This window comes from Aplidium turbinatum, chromosome 12 (genome assembly GCF_918807975.1).
Source record: "Aplidium turbinatum chromosome 12, kaAplTurb1.1, whole genome shotgun sequence".
In the NCBI taxonomy this organism is placed as follows: Eukaryota; Metazoa; Chordata; class Ascidiacea; order Aplousobranchia; family Polyclinidae; genus Aplidium; species Aplidium turbinatum.
This window is the reverse complement of record NC_137483.1, coordinates 4,671,769-4,697,566: the sequence shown is the minus strand read 5'-3', so window position 1 is coordinate 4,697,566 and position 25,798 is coordinate 4,671,769. Positions and strand designations below refer to the sequence as shown.

General features: G+C 35.6%; 1 protein-coding gene across 2 annotated transcripts; it reads right to left on the bottom strand.

Annotated features, from left to right (window-relative positions):
• LOC145781370 (uncharacterized) lies at positions 1-25,798 on the bottom strand. 2 transcript variants are annotated; one of them, XM_082593157.1, is made up of 15 exons: positions 25,748-25,798; positions 18,496-18,870; positions 17,974-18,162; positions 12,150-12,298; positions 11,311-11,440; positions 9,898-10,020; positions 8,977-9,047; positions 6,419-6,659; positions 5,093-5,131; positions 4,413-4,459; positions 3,826-3,877; positions 2,591-2,667; positions 2,104-2,155; positions 1,231-1,291; positions 1-801 (listed from the first exon to the last, which is right to left on the bottom strand). In XM_082593157.1, exons 1-14 carry the CDS (start codon positions 25,791-25,793, stop codon positions 1,251-1,253), a joined length of 1,632 nt encoding a protein of 543 aa, XP_082449283.1. In that variant the 5' UTR covers positions 25,794-25,798; the 3' UTR covers positions 1-801; positions 1,231-1,250. The 2 variants fall into 2 exon arrangements, with proteins under 2 accessions (XP_082449283.1, XP_082449284.1); XM_082593158.1 differs by having other exon boundaries at positions 1-707.

Here is a 25,798-nt window from a genome sequence, read left to right as displayed (position 1 = left end):
TCGAGTTGTTAAAATTTTTATATACATTATAGCGCACATGCAAAACAAATATAAAAGAACAATCGAGTAAAAGTAACACATTTTTCTCATCTTTATCTTATCACTAACTTATTTGTGTGCAATGGTTTATTGCGTCACATACGAAAGTATTACTAAATAGCTTACAGATCCATGAGTTATAATGACGTGACAAAGATTGATTTGCTGTTTAAATATGTTCTACAGAGCTAAAACAACCGATTGGTTTTACTTCAAAATATTGCTTTTCTATCGCTGATTCTAAAATGAAGAAATGGGAGATGTTGTTCACACAACTAAGATGTTTAACTGTTCGATTTATACCAAATGAGATTCTTATCATCATCGGCACAATTTCATGCATAAGTAAGTGACACAATTGTAACGTTACTGATTAGTAAGAGTGGAAAAGAGCTTCTGCTTTGAATACAAGTGATATCATACGGAGATTTTAAACATTTCTTTTTTCCAGGATTTACCAAAGAAAATTAAGAAAAACAAAATTCAAATTAGAAAGGAACCAATGATTTTATGTATCAATCCGCCAATACTTGTTTTGCACAAGGCACACTGGATTGGTCAGCGGAGGAATAGGGAAAGGTTGTCCCAAAACAAGATGGCTCGATACTGTGATGAATGACAGCGTGATGGGCTTGGAAGAGCTGAAGAAGGTTGTGAGGAGTCCAGAACTGAGAAAGGAGAAGATTTATAGAATGACCCAGAGTCGAAACAGAGTGGACATTGATGATGATGATACCAGGCACACTGTTGAAAGTTAGTACCCTAGAAAGTTCATTTCATTGTTTAGTTCACTGAAACAGAAGTGCTAAAGTAAATGTATTTTGCAAAAGGAGTGGTCATCTTACAGACTAAATATTTCATTCCTTCATTATGATTCTGTTAAACAATAAACAATAAACATTATTAATACTATAAATATTACTCTCAAACCTTTACAATCTGTTTTACACTAAAAGGGAGATCAGAAGTTCCTTCAAGAACTAAGTAATAACTATTTTTGATGTTTGTCTGTTGTGCAGTTTTTGCTGCTGAACATCTAGTTTTAACTTGTACCAGCTCCCTTGGTTAAGTCAGGCCTGCTGACTGACAACACATAGGAAATAAAGCTGGTTATAATTGTCAAAATATTAGGGTAAGTTAGTCCAGTTTGCAGTCCATAGAAAAAAGCAAGATACTATTTTATAATCTTACAAATGTTGTTCTCATCTTGTTTATTGAGCTGTTGCTTCCATTGAAACATATTCATTTTCATCTGAATTTGAAACAAAATAATTCACAGTAATATCATAAGCAGGAGTTGGCAACATGATTGTGTAACTAAAAGTTGTGTATAAATAGCAATTATTAATCTTTATTTAGTGGGTTTCAAGTGAAAATAGTCCTCCCGTTAGCACAGTGGTTAAGCGCCTGGCTCAAGATCAAGCAGCGCTGGTTCGGCTCTCTGGGTGTGCGCTTGAGCAATACATTACAGAACTGCTGTCCGTTTAGTGGCACCAATGAATTAAATAATTCTCCGGCAACACCACTTCAGCAGCATGCGGAAACTACGCTCTCAATCTCGCTGATCGGGCTTCCGTCAGTGATTCAAAGCCTCTTTCTACAATTAGTGTTCGAACGACAAGGATTAAGCTCTCAAATAAGCTTTTCCAGTCCAAAGACAAAGATATACAATTGAACAATATTAAGTTGGTGTCTGCTTTGTTTTCTGAAATTTCATTTTTTCAAACAAGTTTTGTTTGCAAAACACCTATGTAAGCACTTTCTGACAACCCAAAGCATTCAGTGTATCAAAATTTAATGGTAATTTACACAGAGATATAATCGTCTGAAATATCATTTTATCTTTTACCAACAGTGTGGTTTTCTTGCTACACAACACAAAACTTGATGAATGTCATACATGACAGCTAACGTTGGCGATCTACTACATCTTAAAAAGTAATATGATTTAGGGATGTATAGTTTGAAACAAAAAAAAGATTTGGAATTATTTAATCTTAACTGAACCGGTTGCATGCAACATAATGATTTGTATGGTAAAAAACTGTCCATTATAATGCTTACCTTCAATGCATTCTTGAGTGTTAACATAAGTCTTGTTGTTCATTACGTCTTCCTGATATGAACACAAGTAAAAAAAAAACTTTAATACACTTTATGAAAGGTCAACAGGTATTTGCTTCAAACGAAGTAGTTCCACGATAAAATCAAGTAATTTCAAATTATTAATGTAAAAGAATAGTTATTAAAATATTAAAGTAAAGTGAAGATTCCCAGTGTTGCGGTTGAAGAGATAAGTTTCTAATTTTTGTAAGCCTTCGGAACCATTAGAAAGGGGTTAAGGTGGCCAGTTCCTTTCTTTCACCCGCCTTTTCTTAAGCAATTATGCCCACCCACTTGTTACATCCTTGGTAAAAGGAGTTGTGTTTTCAACAATGACCTTAAGCGGGAGTTCAACTATTTTTGACTTATTAGAAGGCCAACGCCTATTCCACTTCGCTATCTCCAAATTACTTTATTCTTCAATATATTGCAAAAAATTGTAACTTACATTTGTTACGTCCACATTTTGATAAGTTGACACGTTTCTTGTTTGCTGGGTATCGACATCCTCATACCTATGTTCATCTACAAAGTGAAAATACCGCTAAATTTACTGCATTAGATATCATATGACTGCCAAGCACTGGAAATCCAAAAATGTTAACGTCAAGTAATATAGTCGACTGGAAAATTTGCAGCTGCACTGACAATGATTTCACTAATCGTTTCAAGCTTGATGTAAATTTACGTGTTACACTATTTTGTATAATTCATACGATAATACGTAGGCAACGAAATAATAAATGGAAATTAATATAAATGCAATAAAAGTTATGTTTCTATATATCAAGGAAACTTAAGTAGCCTATACCGCGTATCCACTTCGTTATCTACAGCGTATGATACAAGGTAATGTAAATTTGAAGAATAAAAATTTTTAAATTTGAAATTACTTTTGCTTCTACCTATCCCAATTCATTTACAACCACAGGTCTATCACATAATTTATGTGTTTTAACTGTTTTTCTCTAAAATGTAAACTGTGGTGAATAACTAGCCTTTTACTACAAACATTGGAATACGCTCCAAGTACAGTAAAAACATAAACCGCTTCTTTCTATTAATTCTTGAAAGTGGTTGTTACAGTATCATAGTAGCGTTAACCCTGGACTCCTGATCTGTAGTTTAACTTTTGACTGAGTACAGTAATTTTGAAAGCCACAAAGCTTACAACTCTCAAAGATTTTTTGTTGATTTGAATCAAGGCAATTTTCAAAATCAAACACAGAAACACTCCAAGCTATTGTTACATTAAACTTTTTAAGCACGTTGCCATCTAAGATTTCGCATTGAACAGAATACCAAAAATGCCAAGGATTTGAATTGCTGCATGTGATGTGTAAAGTGGTAGGCGTATGTATTGTTGACATCTGTTGTTTATAAGGGTTGCTCATCAGTTTATGCATCGATTGTCAATTGTTGTATTGCTATTTACGAAATCTATGAAAGTCTTGAGATTAGAAAAGTAAGTTTTGTGATAAGGTATCTTTGAAAACTTTGTTTATTTGCAACCAACAAAGTTGTATTTATAAGTCTGATTTGCTAGTTTGCCACTGTCTAATTTTCTACTAAAACTATATTGAATGCGTGTAAGTAGGTTTATTAGTAATATAGATAAATTTGTGGAGTCGGTTTTTAAACGTTTTAGTTTTTAGCACCATGCTGTAGGTTTCAATTTCTCACCATTTGCTTGAATCGGAGTAAGATAATGGGAAGATGATGCAGATGTTGAAGGCTGAAAAATATAAATACATTTAATGTGTTATATTCACTTTTTGCATGCAGATTGAATGTTGTAGAAGATTTGATACAGATAGCAGAAAGACAAGCCTACCGATTTTAATATGATCTTCCGATGATCTGTGTATTACCTATAAACACTAGCATGCTTTGCATGTACGTAAAATGAAGGCTGTTTTGTTTTTAACTAGAAATTCAAAAAATACCCAGCTTTTGATGCATTACACAAAAATATTCATGAATATTCTTTAATTGTTGAGCAGAATTTCAGGTTTTCACTATGATCAGTCCCGTGCAACTCAATTTAATGCAAGACCACATTTGTAGAAGATTTAGAGCAGTTCATGTAACATTTCAAATTTAACTTAACATAGGTATGCTGCAAGATTAATCTATGAATACCAGTCAAGTAGGCACGTAACACTGCTCAAGATCTTGTAGTTTAGAAACACCCATATTATAACTCAGAGTTCTTTTTTTTTTTACATCAAGGTGTAGCCTATTCAGCACTGCCAAAGTTAGCAACTCACCAACGCATTGTTCGATGGTTTGCGGAAGTTAACGTACCCAACTTCTTCTGAAAGAACACGAAGTGTGTGTTGAAACGTTATGGTTATAGAAGCATATTCTAAAATTTTATCTACCATAATGTCATGATGAGTCGCCCGCTCATATACAGCCGTCGTTAGGACGACAAAACCTCTTGGCAGGATAGTGGCGAGAGGTGATCAGAACACGGTAGTTTTCAGTATTACATTTATTCTACTGTAAATCTAGGTATATGGGAACGAATGTGCAACACAGCAAGCATAACGAAATCCAAAAACTAGAACAAGAAACAGAAAACACTAGAACTAAAGTCTGACAGTCACGAAACCAGAAACTAATAATACAAACGCCATGCTGCACTACATTTCATGCTACACTACAGCATGAAATGTAGTGCAACTGAAGTTATGTAGTGTTATTAAGTTATATAGTTCATGACCACACAATGCAAAGAGACCGCAAAAGTGCGTATGTGTGATGCAATTGCCAGGGTGCAACTGAGCATTATTAAAAATCCCGTGTTTTGAGTTCCATTGCGCAACGCAAGAGTGCGCTTTACGCCTACGGTGTTGCACAGATTACATACGGTAGATTCCAGAATTCTAGCAAAAACAAGAGTAGGTGACATCAGAGAAAGCTCGCGGGAGCTACAATAGCTTACCTTCTGTTGCGCGAGCGGCAGAATTGTTTGAACCATTTTCTGTAGGAAAAGAAGAACGCTTGATCAAATTTGAATCACAGCAAAAGATAGCCGCTATGTAAGTTTACTGCAATTTGAAATCAAATTACAGTATGCATAGCCTACTGTAGGTTTGTCTATAGTGTAATTGTCACTATGTGAAATATATCTAAATCGATATAGAAAAATTCTTAGCTTTTAAATAAAAAAAAATTATTGGTGATGCTTGTAATTATAGAGGCGAGTAATTAGACGCGAACTATCGATGCCAGTCATTATTGGTGCGCCCCATCTACTTTGCTACTCATAGTATCTAAATAACCCAATAATTAAAAAAAATTCATTAAAGACAAATCCCATCAAATCGATGTTTTAACAACACAACAGGGACTTTAATTGACACGGATTTTGTGAAAGTTTTACAAAAAATGCATTGATAACTTTCCCTCTCTTTGACTATCGGTTCCTCTTCGATTCTATTTGTGATCTTTGTTTGATTCTCTTGGACCGTGGGTATGTTTTTATCGTCCCACATTGGTATGACAGTTTGCTTTGGGTCTACTGCTTGGTGATACCTTGTTTTGGTAAAACTTGAAACAAGGGTCATTTTCGATGACCGAGGTTTGAATGAACTGTCGTTCGATACATTTTCTGGTCACAGATACATTATTTGGTCATAGATACATCATTTGATCACATAATTATAGCAACAGTAGGTTTGTTGGAAATTTCTTTCAAGATGACCATTTGCTGTAAAATGTTGCAGGAAAAAGACAACGCTTTTTCTTTTCTTTGTTTTAATAATGGTTGCTACCATAGAGACCATGGCGAAAATAATTTCCACTATAGGCTACCAGTATACAGTACAATGTCATGTTGCAAACGATTTTGCTTTTTGTAGTATTTCTTTAAAATAAGTGAGATTCATTTTTTTAATGCTGCATATCATTCAGACTGACATTAGGTGCTGGCAGTTGCATTTTGGCTAAAATGGGAGCATCCAAAGTGATAACTGCACAATATTTTGCTGCTTCCAGCTGTCTATTGTACTGCTTATAGTATTGGGATTTTACAGTAGGCTACCATGCATTGTATGTTGCAAATGGAAGATAGCTTACATGTCCTCAGCTAGCTGCAGAGTGCAACCAAAGTTGTAAATAATTTCATGTTTAAACAACTTTAAAAAATAATTTCAGGTTTAAATCTACATATTTGCTATACAGTTATATGGACCAGTAAACTTTTAAACAACTTTTCAGAAGATTGCTAACAAAAATTAAATAATATAACAAGAATCTCGTCAATTACCTGAGGCTTTAGAACGATTTTCCGCATTTCTTTTGTGGTATAATACCACCACTACAACAATTGATATTATTACCAACGCAGCACCGACCACACCCAGTGCTATTGCAAGTGTGTTACTGGTTGGATAAATTGGAACAGTGGGTGGATACTCAACGATGACATCAAATTTAATGGTGTGGTTAAAAGGTCCAACGGGGGATATCGAGTACACGATGTAAGTTCCATTGTCTTCCAGTGTCACCTAATAAAGTTTTATTAATTCTTGGGGTCGCATTTTGTTGTAACTTATATTGTTAACCTGGATAAGTAAACAAGCGAAATATTGCTGCCATTGCAAAATAAGAGCCATACAATCCATCAGCAATGCTCTAAAGTAAATTCTTCAGAAACCAAACCGCAACAAAATTTCACACCAGCTTTATAAATGCAGTCAATTTTTTTACGCACACCGTTTTATGCCAACAAAACCTACTATTGTAAAATATTTCAATTTTTGTCAAATAAAACTTTCTATAAAGTTCATTTCATTGTAATACTATGCAAATTTGAGTTTCAAGTTACCAAATCAAGAGAGTGTTTCTGTGTTAGTAGCTTGAATACCAAGTGCAAGTAGAAGTTTCACTGCACAGATAATCTTCACCAGTCATCTACGCACCCATGCACACCAATCAAATATTACTAAAGCTTGATTCAGTCTCGTTGGCCATCTTCGAAAAACGAAAGGCGAACATCACTATATTTTATTTCGAAATTTTTGTATTGAAATAATATCTACTATACAGCAACTGCTGTCTTGGAATCTTTTTAAACTTATACACGAAATACATTTATTGCTTAGACAAATAAGGTTATTTTGCTTTATGTAAAAAAATTTGTTTCATGCCAGACATGAATCAACGGACTTTAGAGATATTAGCTTTGAAATAGAGTACATTACATAGCAATTTTCAACAGTTTGTGTGAGCAACGGTTTGTGTGAGATCAAACATAGTCTGCACATTTTGAGAAATCCAAGCAGATAAAAAAGGGCATTTTAAGAATCAATTGTTTACTTTGTGTTAGACGAGATTAAAACTGCTTCATTATCACTCTACAGTAAACTTATATATAGCCAGGGCCGGATTTACCAATAAGCTAGGCAGGCTGAAGCCTAAGGCCTCAACGTCCAGAGGCCTCGAAATTCAATTTCGAAGATGGTAATTCTTTTAAAAACTTGACAAATTTAAACCCTAAGTATAAAGTATATATAATTATATCCAGTGATGTACAAGTATACAAAAAATATTGACTCCGTCAGCATAACGCAAACGTTCGAAAAACCATACGCCGTATGCGTCAACGTAACTTGTAAAAAAAAGTTGGCGGCGTCAGCGCATACACTAGCGTAAACTAATTTTGTTTGCTAGGTGCCAAACATTCACACGGTATAAACCACTCGAAACAAACAAGTTTTATTTTGAATTTCCACGAAGAAACACAAGCATCCAAAAGTGTTCATCTGACATTTTGCTGTGTTTTGGTTCCAATATGTCTTTGCCCATTGAAAATATTCTTTCAACTGCAGCGCTGGAGGTATTGGCGTGTTGTAGCGAAAAAAATACATTAAAAAGTATGCGTTGACGCTATGCGCTAAAAAACCGCAAAAATTTTACGGCGTAGCCTCAAGTGCAAACTATCCAAAAAAATGTGGCCGTAAGCGTTAGCGTAAACAAAAAGTCTACGCCGCAAGCTTGCGGCGTAGATTTTGCGGCGTATACGTACATCTCTGATTGTATCAAGCTTTTCAGAGTAGAAAATTTTATACACAACTGGTTTCAACGTTGTAAACAGTCATTATTACATCGTTTGCATCATAATAGGCTAAAGGCAATTATTACGCGCATTCTGCTGGAAGCTTTTATGTTAAAGTACCGTAATCTTCTCTGCAAAATCTTTCTCAAGGCTCAAAAGCATCAAAAATAAACTGAGATCGACAATGTCTCAAGAAAGGTTGTCCGCACTGAGTATTCTGTGTATTGAGAGTAACAAACTTAAACAGATAAATTTTGATGAACTTTTGCATGATTTTGCTTTGACGAAAGCTAGAAAAAAAAATTTGGTAGCTTAGTCTTACTCTATTTTGATGGCTGTAATTATTTTATATGTCCCGTAAATAAAATTTTACAATCATTGTAACGGTTGTTTGATCAAAGAAATTAAAAATAAAAGCAAAACTGCCTTAACTAAATTTTTATTTTTTTAATTAAAAATCTGCACCCATGAATGCGGAAAATGAAAAGAACGAAGAGTTTAATGCACTCATATTTTAACATTAAGCAATGACCTGTGATGTTGTTTAAAGAGAAATTCTGAGCTCAAAAATTGGGAGAGGCCTCACAAATGGAATAGCCTAGGGCCTCTCATGGTCTAAATCCGGCCCTGTATATAGCCTATCATGAACAATCTGAAAGTAGCTAACAAATTGGTGGCCATTTTACTTTTTGATGAGGTAGTAGTGGGAACTCCATGAAACAAAATATCGATAGCCGGATACTTTTAGTCCTTATTTTTGTACTTACATTGTCTTTCACCAACCGGAATGTTTGTGAAATTCCATTAGTTATTATATTTCCGCCTTCCGATTTTAAATCTGAAAATAATAAAAATATGTCATTCTAATGTTTACACAACATATTAAAACGTAATATCAAATTCCTGGACTTGTTTAGGCACATTTACTTTACTGAAGCATTTTTTTTTTGATTAATTCAATCTTTATCCTTAGACTGCGAATTGACTTCATAGTTTAATCCTGTCAGTTTTGAATACTTGTAGAGACTTTAAATCATTGTCGCAAGCTAGGTTACCGAGATGGACAAAATAAAATTCCATTTGTTGTTGAAGTGTTCTCTGTAAATTATTTCATCCACTAGATGCCGCTGAATGTGGTGCACTCAATTTCTTCAGGTATTGTGAAGATGCTCTCACAGTTTTGCTAAGTACCCGAGCGATGGTTAGCATATGTAAATTGTTTGGTTGGCTTGAAGTCGTGTTCTCGGACTGACAAAATCCACGGCAGGCTATTTCTCACAGTTTTAAAAACTTGTAGATAAAGGCTTTGAACCACTGACGCAGGGCCAGCCACCAAGATTGAAAGAGTGAAGTTTCCGATTGTTGTTGAAGTGTTTTGCTGAGAAATTATTCCATCTAGTAGGTGCCGGTGAATGGAAAATAGTCCTAAAATGCGTTGCTCAAACGCACACTATAAGAATCGAACCAGCGCCGCTTGATCTTGAGTCGGGCGCTGAACTTTTGAGCTAACGGAACGGAGTTGGAGATGTTGAAACTTCTAGTGATTGCAGTAAATTTCGCAATATACAAATTAAACATTTGTCCCAAAATTTAACTACAGTTAATTGTCAGCATGTGCTTTAATCATACTTTGGTTTATATAGTATTTTGGTGGTTCTTGAACCATAGCTATTAATTTTTAAGTTCACCAGAATTGCTCTTTGTCAAGGCTAGAAATTCAGATGGAGGATTGGACATAAACGTAACATCGCAAGATCCTCTTTGACCAAAAATCCACGAACAAGACGTAGGATTGTCTTGAAAAGGTGCATCTGGAACATACAAATTTGTTGGTCTGTGTTGAAGCGTTTCGCTTTTCTTTAAAACCTGCAGCGCAGAATTATGTTGCCTTTATGGCTACAAAAACACTTTGATCTGATGCATTAATCAAGTATTAATATTTAAGTTATTTTGGCAGCCGATTGCAGCATCGAATACACAGCGATAGACACGTGTTTCGCCCATGAGGCTGGGCTCATCAGTATCGCACCGTATTCTTGCCACTTGAGTAATCGACCGCCGCTTTACCAGTCAGTTTAACTCTAATCAGCCTTGTGCTGATAGCCGGGAAGAACGCCTTTCTTCACAAGTATTAATATATATTATTAGCGTACTGAGATGGTTATAACAAAACATACAGTATTTTTCTTACACACATACTATAGTTTTAATTCTATTCTTAGTAATAACTTATTTTCAGGTGTAGCAAATTAAATTAGTTCAATATTTTCTATAAACTAGATCAATCTGACAACTTTTATAAAGTATTATGGTAAATTAATAAACATGAAGGACATATCAATAAAAGATTGAAATAGAGAACTTAAAAGCAAACCCCATGAAACAAGTGTAGCTACGTAAACAATATTGCTGTAGCCTACTGTAGATGAAGCAACTTTTTCATTACATTCTCACCAATTCATTCAAAACATCAAAAAAATTGGCTTTACGACTCATCAGTAACGGATCTAGGCCCATAATAGTTCAGTGTCATGAACATCTTCTATCTTTTTTATGTGATTCCACATAATGTTGTTGTTCAGTTATTAGGTTATTAAAAAATAGTGACTGAATTTGATGCAATTTGATGGTTTTTGCTTGGCATTAAGCACTTTTTGTAGTATTAATAGCATTAATTGTTGGAATTGCTCAGTTTGCTCCGAAAGTTCAGTTGGTTAGCGCGTGACTTCGTGATCGAAGAAGCTTCAAGATCAAGTGGCGCTGTTTCGACTCTCGAGGTGTGCGGTTGAGCAACACATTCTAAGGACTGCTCTTCATTCATTGGCACCTAATGGATGGAATAATTCTCCGGCAACAAGACTTCAACAATCGGAAAGCTTCACTCTGTCAATCTCGGTAACTGGCCCTACGTCAAAAGCTTCAAGGCTTTGTCAGTCCGAGGATAATGATTCAAAACCAAACCAAGTTTGTAATGACAATAAAAAGTGCAAAAACTGTTTTCATCCTACTTTACTCAGCCACAGTATCTTCCTGCCCTACTGCCTTACTAGGTTACTGGGAAGAATGGTATAAACGAAACCCATCAGTACTCTACAACTCACATTGAACATTGATGGTATAGCTTGGTGACCTTCCACTTTCCATAAATATTTCCGTATATGGGGTCACAGCTTGACATGATACTTGTTTGTTATTGTCTTCAGCTCGCAAGGAAAATGTAAACGAGCGTTCCTAAATATGGAAAATAAGTTTAATTAAAAAATACATGATAAAGTAATGTCACTAAGTTATTTTGTGATCCTAAACTTACATCGGTACTAATAGCAGTTTAAGGCATATAAGGTATTGAGTGAGTACTTACTAAAGAGTAAAGTTAAGTTAATTTGCTTTGAGTAGTATCAACATTTCAATGTTAGAAAACTGCAAACATTAAACCTAAGAAACTAACCTATAGAAATTAAATTTAGGAAACATTAAGCCTTTTCAAATCTTCTTTAACAGATTTTATAGTTTTATTCTTACAATTGATGGATATAGTTTCAAGCCTGGATACGTACACATTTTGCTTCAACTGTTTGAAATGAAAAAAAGGAAAATACTTAATATTTAAGCGTCCTCAAAAATAAAACATTTTAGATTAAAATGGCCTACAAAAAGAGGACGTATGGCAAGCTTAATTTGAATGTTACATGCATAAACATTTATAGTACATATGTAACATTTCATAGAAAACAAATGTAAGAGTGGCCCCTAAAATGTGCTGTACAAACCCCTTAATATTGTCGTGGCCGTTAAGTTGGGAAGCCCTGATTTATATTAATGCATGGAGATGACAATTGAATGGATTATATGTCTTACAGACCTACACAATTAGCCTATATTTAAAGTGAAACTGTATCACACAAAATACGTAAATGCTACAGCGTATAACAACAATTACTCCTTGTCGTCTGACTTCTTTGCCATCTAAATAGAATGCAGTGTTGGTTCCATTAGGAATGACGTCGTTGTACTCGCAGGTGACAGTGAAGTCATTTCCTTCAACTACAGTGAAGTTTTCATTCATTGTGCTTAACAGAGTGCTTGGAGCTAAGGAACATTAAATTAAATGATGTGCCGGTACTAAACATACAAAAAAAAAAGAAGCTAATATGCATTTAACATCGTAAAAACCATAAAAACCTTGGGTTAACTCACCACTTGTCAAAAAAATATGTCTACTAGTTTAACCCTCTGTCTACCGTGGGGTCCAATGGACCCCAAAACAAATTTCTCTTTGCGGTTTCTCAGGACATATAGCAGATGCGATATTGATATACCTTGACTTTTCACAGCTTTGCTTGATCTTTAGGACAATATAATAATCATTGATCTCAAACAAAATTTGGTAACATAGAAAAAAATAATAGCATCTTGTACCGTGGGGTCTAACGGACCCCAAGCCTGCTGCATTCAAAGTAATTTTGTATCACAACAGCACTAAAAGAGTAGTCGACACTATTGACAGCATTTTTAAAAAATACAGTTCCAAAATAATGACGATAAGATGGCCGATAGCTCTATTTTACAATAGAATCGATGTCACTGCTGTCAATGCTTTTATGATATGGCATCACTTGCAAGGCGAAAATAGCAGCACAACATTGAAGCATGCATGTGTGAAAGAGAAGAAAATTTTAAATCCAACTAGGAAAAGAGCTTGCTGGATTACCAGCTTCGACTTCAATATCAACAAGACATCTAAATCCGCAACAAAATAAAAGAAACAGCTGTTGAACATCAGGCGCCAAAATCAAAGAAGGCTAGATGTTATTTTTGGGAAAGACACAAAGCCAAAAATGCAGACAATCCTGTACTACTTGCAAACTCAACGTTTGCCAAGAACATTCGCAATTCATTTGCAATGAATGCAATAATACATAAACTCACAATATTTCTTGTGACCTAATATGTAGGCCTAATATGCATTTTTTAGCCAAATCTAAAAGCCAAATCTCTCAATAGTGTGACCATTGCTCAAGAATAGATCAATTCCGTATCAGCTTGGTTTGTGCATGGGCTACTATATGATTTGTTTGTTAAATTTCGAGTGTTTTTGGTTTTTCTACAGTGTTTATAAGTTATGATTTTTGAAGTCTGTTACGTCCTTTCCTATTGAGCTTTAATTTCATCATCGAAGCTGATTTATTTTGTCCAAAACAAGTTACTTGGAAATTTGTGGTCCAATGGAACCCAACGGTAAAACTTGTATATTTTTTTTTTCGGTAGACAGAGGGTTAATCAAAAAATAAAGGTACAAAAATTTATAATAAAGCAAATCATACTTTATTGAAATAGAAATGACAATGATTTGAGTTACAAATAAAAGATACTTTCAAATAGCTGTAATGGTTAAACAATATGATGATGATTATGTGCCTGATCTGATACAGACGTTGGCGATCATGGTCTTCTAAACTTCTCTGTCATTTGCCATTCGTATAAAATCGTTCGTTTTAACTGTTGTGTTTGTGGCCCATTGATTCAAGCTGTTTAAATAAGTTAATCTTTGTCGACCTCTGCTTCTTTTTCTCTGTATCATCCCCAATAGAGCTAATTTTTCCAAATCTCCATGTCTGTGAATATGACCTACAAATTGCATCTGACGACTTCTAACTGTTGTTATTAATCTCCTTTCTGCATTTGCCAATTTCATAATTTCGTCATTACTCTTCTTTTCAGTCCAAGATATCCTCAACATCCTTCTGAGAAACCACATCTCAACAGCCTCTAGTCTTTTCTTCATATCTTTACTTAGGCTATTGTCCAGCATTCACATCCGTAGGTTAGAATTGATTCTACATATGCTTTTAAAACTTTAATTTTGGTCTTTATTGTCATGTTGGGATTCCTGAAGACTGTGCTCATTTTACTGAAAGTATCCTTTGCTATGGCGATTCTCTTCTTAATTTCAGTGTCACTTTTGCCATCGGAAGTTATAATGTATTCAAGATATTTAAATTTATCAACTTGTTTCACTGTAACACCATTGAGTGTTAGGTTGCAATTTGGATAAGCTTTCTTATTTGATATCGTCATGCATTCTGTTTTTCTTGAATTTAACTCTAAACCTATTGCTTTACTGTTATTGACAACAGAGTTTAATAAGTCCTGTAGATTGTTTGCAGATTCTGCTATCAAGACTGTATCATCAGCGTATCTCAAGTTTGTTATATTTTGTCCTCCAACCTTTACTCCATTCATATTTTCGATGTCTCTCAAAATCATCTCACTGTAAACGTTGAAAAGGTCTGGAGATAGGACACATCCTTGTCTGACGCCACGTTGTATCGGTTTGAATTCGCTAAGATCGTTATTTATACGTATTGCAGCCGTTTTTTCCCAATAGAGGTTTCGTATGACTCTGAAATCTTTACCGTCGATATCTAAAGAATGCAGTATATGGAATAATTTGGCATGTTGAACTTTATCAAAAGCTTTAGAAAAGTCTATGAAACATAGATAAAGATCTTTGTTCTTTTCTATACATCTCTCTGTTAACATTTTTAATTTAAAAATTCCATTTCTGGTCCCTTTGTCTGGGACAAATCCAAACTGTGCTGTTGAAATTTCCGGTTTTAGTTTTGGTCTCAATCTCATCATCACGATTCGGAGTAGGATCTTTGTTAGGTCACTCATAAGGATAATTGTTCTGTGGAGTGAGCATTCTGTTGCTCCAGTTTTCTTTGGTAAAGCTATGAATATGGAACGTACCATATCACTAGGGATGTTTCCGGTGTCATAAATATGATTTAAGATCTCAGTGGTTAGGTCTAAACCCCACTCATCTAAAGCTTCGATAATTCAACTGAGATATTATCTGGTCCAACTGCTCTTCCATGTTTTGTTTTGTTCATAGCGATTCTTACTTCTTCTTTCATAATAGCAGGACCTTCCATGGGTTTGGAGATGCCTGGCTTGTTTCCGCGTTCGTCGAAAAACAGCTCTTCAATGTATTCACACCAACGCTGCAGAATATCTTTTTGGTCCATCAGAATAGTTCCATCATTTGCCTTGATGCATCCTGCTTGTGAGAAATACCTCTTCTTCCCTGTTACCTCTTTCAACTTCTTGTGTATATATTTACTATCTTTGATTTTAACATTTTCGATTTCTTCACATTGAGTATTTATCCAGGTTTCTTTAGCATCAACACACATCTTTTTAATTTTCTTGTTCAAAATTTTGTATCTTTGTTTATTATTCTTTGCTTTTCTTCTTTCTTCCATGAGGTCAAGAATTTCAGATGTCATCCATTTCTTTTGTTTTTCAGTTTTGACTAGTGGTATGAACTCTTCCAGTGATTCCGACACGCTATTTTTAAATTGTTCCAGTATTTTATCTGTTGTTGTTAGCCTTTCAAACGACTCGTATTTGTTTTTGACTGAGACGGAAGATTTTGTACGTAATTCGAGATTTCTACGTAGTAGATCAATTTCATATTTCGGGTTTGGCTTAGTTTTCTTGCATCTCTTTAGCTTGACCCTCAGAGAGCAGACAACTGGAACATGGTCACTATCACAGTCTGAACCAGGCATTGATTTAGATGATAGAATGGCGTTACAAAACCGCTTTTGAGCAAAGATATAATTGATCTGATTCTTGGATCTATCACCCGGGCTTCTCCAAGTCCATTTTCTTCGTGGGTGGTTTTCCGACCATGTATTAGTGATTAGATATTCATTGTCTCTGCACCATTCAATGAGTCGTTCTCCTCTGTCGTTCATTTTACCAAGACCGTGTGGGCCACAATGTCTTCAATTCGTTCGTTTCCCACTTTTGCATTAAAATCCCCCATAATAATTTTGACGTCTTGTGATTTTAATTGTCTGATGGCACGCTCAACGTCCCCATAAAATGTTTCTGTATTATCCTAATCATGACTTGATGTTGGGGCGTATGTTTGAACTATTCCAATGTCAAAAGGTTTAGCTTTTAGTTTAACGACCATTACCCGGTCTGATACAGGCCAAAATTCTTTGAAAGTTGCAGATGTAGCAGAATCAAGTATTATACCAACACCTCTTTGATGTTGATCACCTCCGGAATATAAGATTTTGCAGCCATCCAATGTGATTGTACCTGTACCAGTCCAACGAATTTCTGCTAAGCCAAGAATATTTATACTCATTCGTTTCATTTCCTGCATAACATTAGCAAGTTTCCCTTTTTGATACAAAGTACGCACATTCCACGTTCCTATGCGTTTTGGTTTAACTTTGCTGACAGTCGCATTATGACGATCGGGTGCCACCTGTCGCACATGGCAATCTCTTCCGAGCGAAGCGTTTACCTTGTAAACCCCATTTACGCTGTTCATTTGACTTCTTTTTATTTGTCTGACCATAATTTTCTTCGCAATAAGATAGCACACAGTGGTTTGCAGTTGCCTTCTGTGTGGGCAGTGTCCTTACAGGACGAGGGTCCTAGCCATTGTACCTTGTTCGGTATCTTCTGCCTAGCACCGTGAGAAATCAAACCAGTTCTGAAACCATTTCAGCTGCCTTTACTCCTCATTTGTCACCTGCTTACCATGACTTCCGTGTCCCTGATCGGGGGGCAAGGGGTTTCTCATACGTGCTCATGGTACGACCCCAGACTGCAGAAAGAAGGAGCGTCTTACACCATCCTCCATGGGTAGTCCACAGGACAGTGTAGCATACCCATGCCGCAACCATAGGTAAAGGGGGATCCCATATGTCACGATTTCTTTCTATCTCTTACCAGGAAAAAGACTTGGAAAGGTTCAATGACGTAGTTTAATGGGTCAAACCGAAAAGCAGTTAATTAAATGTCGAATGGTTCTACTAGTGAAATGATAATCTAACTTCTTGAAGGACTTTAACGAACGGCTTCTCAAACAACTCTAATTTCGAACACAATTTATATCAGCACCAATTCTCATCTACTTGTATTCGATTACTTCAACTCTCAATCAACAATAATTTCTGCACCAACTACCAATCCACAACCCATAACACAACTCTCATAATCAACTCATAATACAACTCCCATAATAATCAACTCAATAAATTACACCACTATTTATAGAAGGTTTCTCGGTATAGTAACTTCGAGAAGGTTACGCAATATTACATCACTCATTGTTCTGACAAGTTGCATAAAATGTAAACAAGCAGAAGCTCAAAGAAGTTTAAAGAATATCACGTGGTGTAGAAGATTCTTACATAATAAATATTTCGCAATCGGACATTTACTGATAAACATCCTTACGACGTCATGACAAACGACGCTCAAAAATCATGAAAAACAACAGAACATTCCAGAGTTGCATACTTACAGACGATTCTAGAAATACGTTACATAATACAGATTTTTCATTCAAAGGTTACTTCAGGTCATAACCGATAATAACACATCGCTCAAAATTTCATAATGAAAACAGCACATTCTGTCAAGACACAGAGTAGCCCGACGCGACGCCTTGCACATTGATTGTGACACCATACTTGATTCAAGCGTCGGGTATGAGAAGATAAGGTTCTCATTGTACTAAGGTTCTCATTGTACTCATTGTACCATTGTACTAAACTAAGGTTAAACAATATATAGAACATTAAAGACATTGTTGGTGCATAATATGTTTAAAAATTAAACAAAGTAATTTAAAAAAAATCAATGACACTACTCAGCAGGCAGTGAGATAAATAACATGACATACGTTCTTCTGGTGCAAACTAAGCTGAACTTAGTACTGTAATTACCTGTCCAACATTGTAGATTATCCTGATTACTCCATTCAGCATTATATTGACAAGTAGTTCGGTTAAAAGCAGGTTGGCTTCCGTTTGAATAGAACAATCGTCCATTGTTAGAACAAGTGAATGTTCCAACGTCATCGTATTCAGCTGAATTGGATTGAACATTGACGTCTTTAAGTGTTTCGTTGCAATCTAAAGCAAAAAAAAATGTTACATTTTAATAAATCAATTTGTTTGAATCAAAAAATCAATCAAACTGTTTAGAAATAAGTTTAAATTGGAAGTGTAAGATGTGTTTTAGCTTGTGTCATGGTAAGTGAAATTCTAGCAAAAATAGTTTGCTTTGATTAACTTCTCGCAATGGCTTATATTTAACAAACTTCAAGGTAAATTGTCCTGAAGAGTAAGCTAACATAAAGAATGGCAACAGATAATGATTGGCAGTGCTGAAGCATTGCCACTATTACTGAGTACTGGTCGATCGATGAAATTCAGCAAAATAAGTCTTATAACAAACAAACTTGCTTTGAACAGTTATACGTGGAAGCGCGTTTACGACCAGAAGAGAGGAAACGTCGCCATCCGGACTCAATGAACCACTTCGAACACTAAGATTCAGGTTAGTTGTCAGTGATTGAAGATAAGTCAAGTTAGAAGTGATCATTCTATTGTTCTCAACACAAGATTGTGTTGTATTAATTGATGATCTTGGTACGCATCCGTGAGGAAAGACGTAAAACTGCTGAACGTTGCTGTTGTCTTCATATGTGTTTATCCATTGATAGCTTCTAAAATCTTCTTTCTCAAACTGAGCTGTCACAACAAGACCAAGATAACCAGTCGCTAATCTGTCGGTTGGTGATGGAAGGTTTGTTTCAATGGTTGAAAGCGAAATTCCTCCTGAAAAATATAACAATACTTAAAACGATCAATACTTGTATAGCCTACCACGTTAATTGGTTATCTGAGGAGATGGCGCAAAACATTAGGGCAGTTCGAAACATAATCTTTAAGTCGAAACGAAACGAAATGTTCCACCACAAAATTTCAATCGAACCAAATCGAACTGAAACCAAAAGAAACAGATTTTTTTCGAAATATTTCAAATTTTCAATTTTATTTAAATTAAAAATAAGGAACTCGATAGTGTAAAATAATTCATTGAACTCACACTGTATGAAAACAAGAGATTTAGGATCACTGTCACAATCAATGTGCAAAGCCTCGCGTCGGGCTGCTTTGCGTCTTGACAGAATGTGCTGTTTTCATTATGGAATTCTTGAGCGATGTGTTATTATCGGGTATTGACCTAAAGTAACCTCTGATGACGAAATCTGTATTATGTAACGTGTTTTCTACAACCTTCGGCCCTATGTGACATTCTAGAGACTTCTGTTGTTTACATTTAAATGCTACGTGACCGACGATGAGTTCGTGTGATGCAACACTACGTTACCTTCTCGAAGTTACTGGACTGAACAACCAACTATATAAATAGTGGTGTAGTTTGTGTAATGTAGTATTATTATTATGATGATTATTATTGTGTTGGTTATGAGAGTTGTGCTATGAGTTGTGGATTGGTAGTTGATGCAGAAATTAGAGTTATTTGAGAAGCCGTTCGTTAAAGTTCTTCAAGAAGTCAGATTGTCATTTCACTAGTAGAATTATTCGACATTCAATTGACTGCTTTTCGGTTTGACCCATTAAACTACGTCATTGAACCTTTCCAAGTCTTTTTCCTGGTAAGAGATAAAAAGAAATCGTAACATTCTGGGGGCTCGTCCGGGAATAAACCGAAAAAGAAAAACCGAAGAATACCGAAAGATTTATTGAAAGAATAATAAATTAACAACAAGCTGTCAAAATGGCGGATGCCGTCAAACATGAGATGATTGAAGACTTACGGAGCATGGCTGAACGAATGGGGCTGAGTGCCAATGAAAAGTCTCAGTTCGTGATGGAAGAGTATCACAAGATAATGGCCCAAAAAGCTCAGCGAGAAGCTGACGAAAGAGAAGATAGAAGAGCTGCTCGTGAAATAAGGAAAGCAGAACTTGAAGCTGAGGAAAAGCGAGCACAACTTGAAGCTGAGGAAAAGCGAGCACAACTTGAAGCAGAGGAGAAGCGGGCGCAGCGCGAAGCAGAAGAGAAGCGACCGCAGCGTGAAGCTGAAGCAGAAGAGAAGCGGGCGCAGCGCGAAGCAGAAGCCGAAGAGAATCGGGCGCAACGCGAAGCAGAAGCTGAAGAAAGAAGAGCGCAATATGAATTGGAAAAGTTAAAACTTGAATTAGAAAGACAAAAGCTGGACATTGGTGAGCGATCTAATTCTACTAATGATAATGCTCGAGATGTTATTGTGGCGCAAGTTAGACGTCCAGATTTGCCATCATTTGTTGAAGAAAAAGATGAGTTGGATAGTTATTTGTTAAGATTTGAAAGATATGCTACAATAGCCAAGTTAGAGAAGTCGACGTGGGCTACCCAGCTAAGCATGTTATTATCGGGACAAGCTCTTGATGTATATTCAAGACTTTCGCAAGAAGAAGCCATGAACTACGACAGATTGAAGTTAGCTCTGTTAAAGCGATACAATTTTACCGAGCATGGATACCGTCAAAGATTCCGTGAGGCAAAGCCTGAACAACACGAAAGCCCAGGTCAAATTATTGAACGTTTAAGAAACCTTTTGTTAAAATGGTTTGAACTTTCGGGGGCCGAACAATCATTGGACGGATTGGCAAACCTTATAGTTAAGGAACAATTCACAGATTCATGTTCAAAAGATCTGTCTGTTTATTTAATGGAGAGAAGTCCAAAGAATCTAGAAGAAATAGCCAGTGTGGCAGAACAGTACTTAGTTGCTCATGATGAGAAGTTGTCGACTGAAGAAACGTTGTCATGCGATAATGACGAAGAGCAAACAAATAATTTTAAAGGAGGTGCGGTTCCAAGAGAAGTACGTTGTTTTAATTGTAATGGCTTAGGTCACAAGTCTGTTAACTGCCGGAAGAAGACTAACAGAAATCATCAGGAATCGAGGAAGTGGTGCAATCGTTGCAATAGGCAAGGACACGAAGCGAAGGAATGCAAGGACAAGTCGTTTTCCCGATCCATTCAGTCTGGAAAGGATAAAGACACGGACGTTTATCGATGCGGTTGTGCGTTAATGATTCCTGAACCCACGCTTGGGGAGGAGAAACCGGATGAAGATGTTTGCGGAAAAATAATACCTGAAGATTACCTGCCAGTAGTGGATGGAAAAGTTGGAAACAAAAAGGTAAAAGTTTTACGTGATTCTGGTTCTACTGGTATAATAGTGAGGAGAGATTTGGTTAAAGATAGTCAATTAACGGGAAAAACTGGAATTGTGATGTCAATAAATAACACTTCAATCCAAGGACCGTTAGCGAAGATATATATCGAAACTCCATATTGTGGTGGGACTGTGAAAGCGTTATGTTTACAAAACTCTTTAGTTGATCTTATAATCGGAAATGTTATTGAGAGAAATTCTGAAGTTACTTGTTATTCTTGTGGCAAGAATGGTCACTTTGCTCGAGATTGTTCTGCAGATAATCAGCAACGATCTCACGATGACGGATATTACGAGCGCGATGAACCGAGGAGAAGAGGCAGGCGACGACCATTTGGAGTTTGCTATAGAAGCGGTAGACGCGGACACTTCGCCAGGGAGTGCGTTGCTGACGGCGGACATTCGGAAAACAGACGTTGCCGTGACAACCACTGCTACCGATGTGGAGAGATTGGACACATAGCCAGGAGCTGCCCTTTTGATGAAAAGGCTTGCTACAACTGTCATAAAGAAGGTCATCTCGCCAAGGACTGTCCGGAGAGGAGGTGGTTCCGATGCCAGAAGATGGGTCATCTTGCTCGCCGATGCACTGAAGTTGTTGAGGACGTTGAAAACTTTCACAGAAAACGTGACTATTGTTTTGAGAAAGCTATCGTTGGTAGATCATGCAAAGATAGACTTATGAGAACTGATTATTGAGTAATTAATTGTTTTGTGGTGTGTTTTGTATTGATTGTGTTGTTATATTGTTTGCAACAATATTCTAAGGGGGGGGGGCGTATGTCACAATCAATGTGCAAAGCCTCGCGTCGGGCTGCTTTGCGTCTTGACAGAATGTGCTGTTTTCATTATGGAATTCTTGAGCGATGTGTTATTATCGGGTATTGACCTAAAGTAACCTCTGATGACGAAATCTGTATTATGTAACGTGTTTTCTACAACCTTCGGCCCTACGTGACATTCTAGAGACTTCTGTTGTTTACATTTAAATGCTACGTGACCGACGATGAGTTCGTGTGATGCAACACTACGTTACCTTCTCGAAGTTACTGGACTGAACAACCAACTATATAAATAGTGGTGTAGTTTGTGTAATGTAGTATTATTATTTGATGATTATTATTGTGTTGGTTATGAGAGTTGTGCTATGAGTTGTGGATTGGTAGTTGATGCAGAAATTAGAGTTATTTGAGAAGCCGTTCGTTAAAGTTCTTCAAGAAGTCAGATTGTCATTTCACTAGTAGAATTATTCGACATTCAATTGACTGCTTTTCGGTTTGACCCATTAAACTATGTCATTGAACCTTTCCAAGTCTTTTTCCTGGTAAGAGATAGAAAGAAATCGTGACAATCACAATCCTTCTTTGAGACTCCTATTACGTCACAATAATTAAAATTTACTCAAAAAAGTGCATAATTAAAGAGACTTTGTGCAAATACCATAATGTATGTACAGTATGACATTTCTCAAAATCCCATTATCGTGGTAACGTATGCTTTAGCATTATTTACAGTTTTTTGCAGTTTTTAACTTTATTGGAACAGGCCTAGTGTCAGTTGTCTAAATAATGTAAAAATCTAGTTGTTGAAAAAAAAAAATGGTATTGAAGTCATATGGTATAACAGACCTGCAGCAATAAGCTACAACTTTAATGAATCGTAAGATATCGTATTTTGTAGTCAGTGGTTTTCTGCACAATTTTATCTGCCATCTTTGAGACCTTGTTTTTTGCACGATATTACCTGCAGTCCATCTACAGTCTACACGTCATTAAAGGCTGCTCAAACATTGTGGCACTACGTTTAAAAATAGGATAACATTTCTTGAGTTTTGCTAACTCTCTTCTCAAAGCAACATCCCAATAATAATGTTTGCCGTTTATTTCCTCCGTCCTTATAGGGTAACACCTTTAAAGCGAAAATGAAAATATTGTGCGTTTCATTTATTTGCCTTCAACCGCACTTCCAGTATAATACTATGTAAATTGTATTTTGTATGTTATTCGCTGTGTTAATGCACATTGTCATGGTGCGCGAAACGTCAGTGAAGTAATAAATCAACTTGTTTATTGTTGCTTTTACTTTCACTTTCATCGGATGAACTTTGCAGCTAGTCTAGAAATATCAGTATAGCTGCTTTGACTAACCACTTTTTTCACAGCGTCAAATTATTAACAAACGATTTCAGTGCATGATCGTACAAAAAACTGCAAGCCTTGGAATATGTTTAATGTTAAACAATTTTATAATACATTGATATAAAATTGTTTTTTAAAACATAAAATTTTTAAAATTTATAAAATTGATAGCCTACAAAAATAAACATTAAAAAGGTAAAAAATCCATTGTTTTTTATTTCGTTAAATGCTTTGTTGCAGCGTAGCTTTGTTTCTACTTCTTCAATTGCCTTGCTTGAACCAGACATCGTCGGCCTTACATAAATAATTATACCAAATATTCCTATTATGTTGCATGGATGATTTTTTCTGTCTTGTCGTTAAATTGTTTTGGATGAGTTTGTATTTGTCTGCCAGGTGCCCGCTTTCCAAACAATTTACCAGTTAAAAAGAGATGCTCTGTTTTTGCTTTCTTATTACATGGCCGAGAAGTTTATATGGTCTGGTTTTGATATTTTTTAACAGAGATCTGGTTTGGTTCACTTGTTGTAAAACGTCTTTATTTGTCTTATGTTTGTAGTTTTGTTTTGTTAAAATTAAAAATTAACTTCCTTATCCAAATTGTAAACTGTAGTTTCAAACAAATATCTACTTTCTAATATCAAAAAAGTTTATCCATTCTTCATAGATAACATTGAGGCCCTCCATATTCCAAAGTCTTCTCTGTGTTTTTCCACAAAAGTTTGTTAATGTTACTCTGGGGAAAAGCATAATTATTATACACCCCGAAAAGTTTAATATTGTATAATTTGGTAGCCTACGACAATGTTTTCTGCGGCCTGAAACCTACGCTAGCTTTGCCAACTTAAAACATTCTTTTTTAATTGTTCTTTATTTTGAAACTGCGATATCCATGAGCATAATAATGAAAGAAATATAACTGATGCTGTGGTGCAGGAATTGATGTTTTTTTTTTGAAGTCATTGACAAATTAATTTTCTTTAACTGCAAAAAAACGGTCAAATTAATAATTAGGCTATTCTTATTCAACAATCGTGTTTAAAAAATACATTTCATTATAGAATTTGTAAAAAGCCTAACTAAACTTTCAAAACGTTATGTTGCTTGAGTTTAGATATTGATATCAATTTTTGGAGATTGATATCAATTTTTTTTCTAAAGAAAACTGCAGTATTTTGAACAAAACGAAAAAAAAAAAACTTATGAAAACAAAGTATTTTCAAATTGGTTTTGTTTAGGACAACCGTTCTAAAGAGTTAATACGGTTGCTATTGTGGCCGCATGCAGGCTCCAAATTTTGTGACACCTTTTGTTGATTGTCGGAATCTTTATCATTCAAGTAAGAAATCTTCGTTGAAAGCTTAGTTTTGAAAGTTTTGCATACTTTTAGAGGCTTTGAACCACAGACAATTTCTGATTGTTGTCGAAGTGTTGTCTGTGATATATTTTTCATTCACTACGTGCTTCTGAATCAAAACCAGTCCTTGAAACGCGTTGTTGAAGCTCATACCTCAAAGGTGATGCAGTGCCGCTTAATTTTACTGGTTCGCCGTATAGCCTACATATCGAGCGCTTTACAAACTGAGGTACCAAGCTTTTAAGTATCATAATATGGCATGTAGATGAGTTTCAACTGCATCGTATGTTTTTATAGAGCAGTTACCTAGCTCAATAGGTGTGGAAACCAGGACAAGATTTTTCTAAGCTGGAGCTATCAAACACTGCGTTTTCGAATATCATGCAGACTACTCAACTTTGCAGACTCAGATTTACTGTTGATAAGATTATACTTTCATGTAATTTTGCTATTCGGTAATAAATAAATTTTATGCATGTTTTTACGAAAAAGTTACAATCGTACAAAATAGGACCAAAGTCATTAGCCCAAAAAATAAGTTTCTAAAACTGTAGCTTTATTTTTTTTAAGCACTGTATGATAATACAATTTTTGTAGAGAAGTATCTATATAGAACCATAGCCAGATAAAACCCAACGGTACATGAGGTATAACACATTATAAGTTAGTCAAAAACTAAACACCGAATTTGCATTCTTTAATTTAAATCTATATGTCATGTCAAATACAAAGTCATTTCTTGGTTTCATCTCTCTATAGCATTATAAGTTGTTAATAACTATAAATAATAAATTGTATAAACAATAAAACGTAGTGTTGGATCAACAATAGTATATCTACCATGCAATACATTTTATCATTCGTCCAGTATTCTTTCTACTCATGATTAAAAACAAAGTTTTCGGTCGTTTCGTGATAGCTTGTTATAAAAATTTGACTAGTTCAGGTTGTAACAAGGAAGCTCACCTTTAAAGTTTGATATTAAAAACAAGATGCAAATGATTGACCGCATAATGG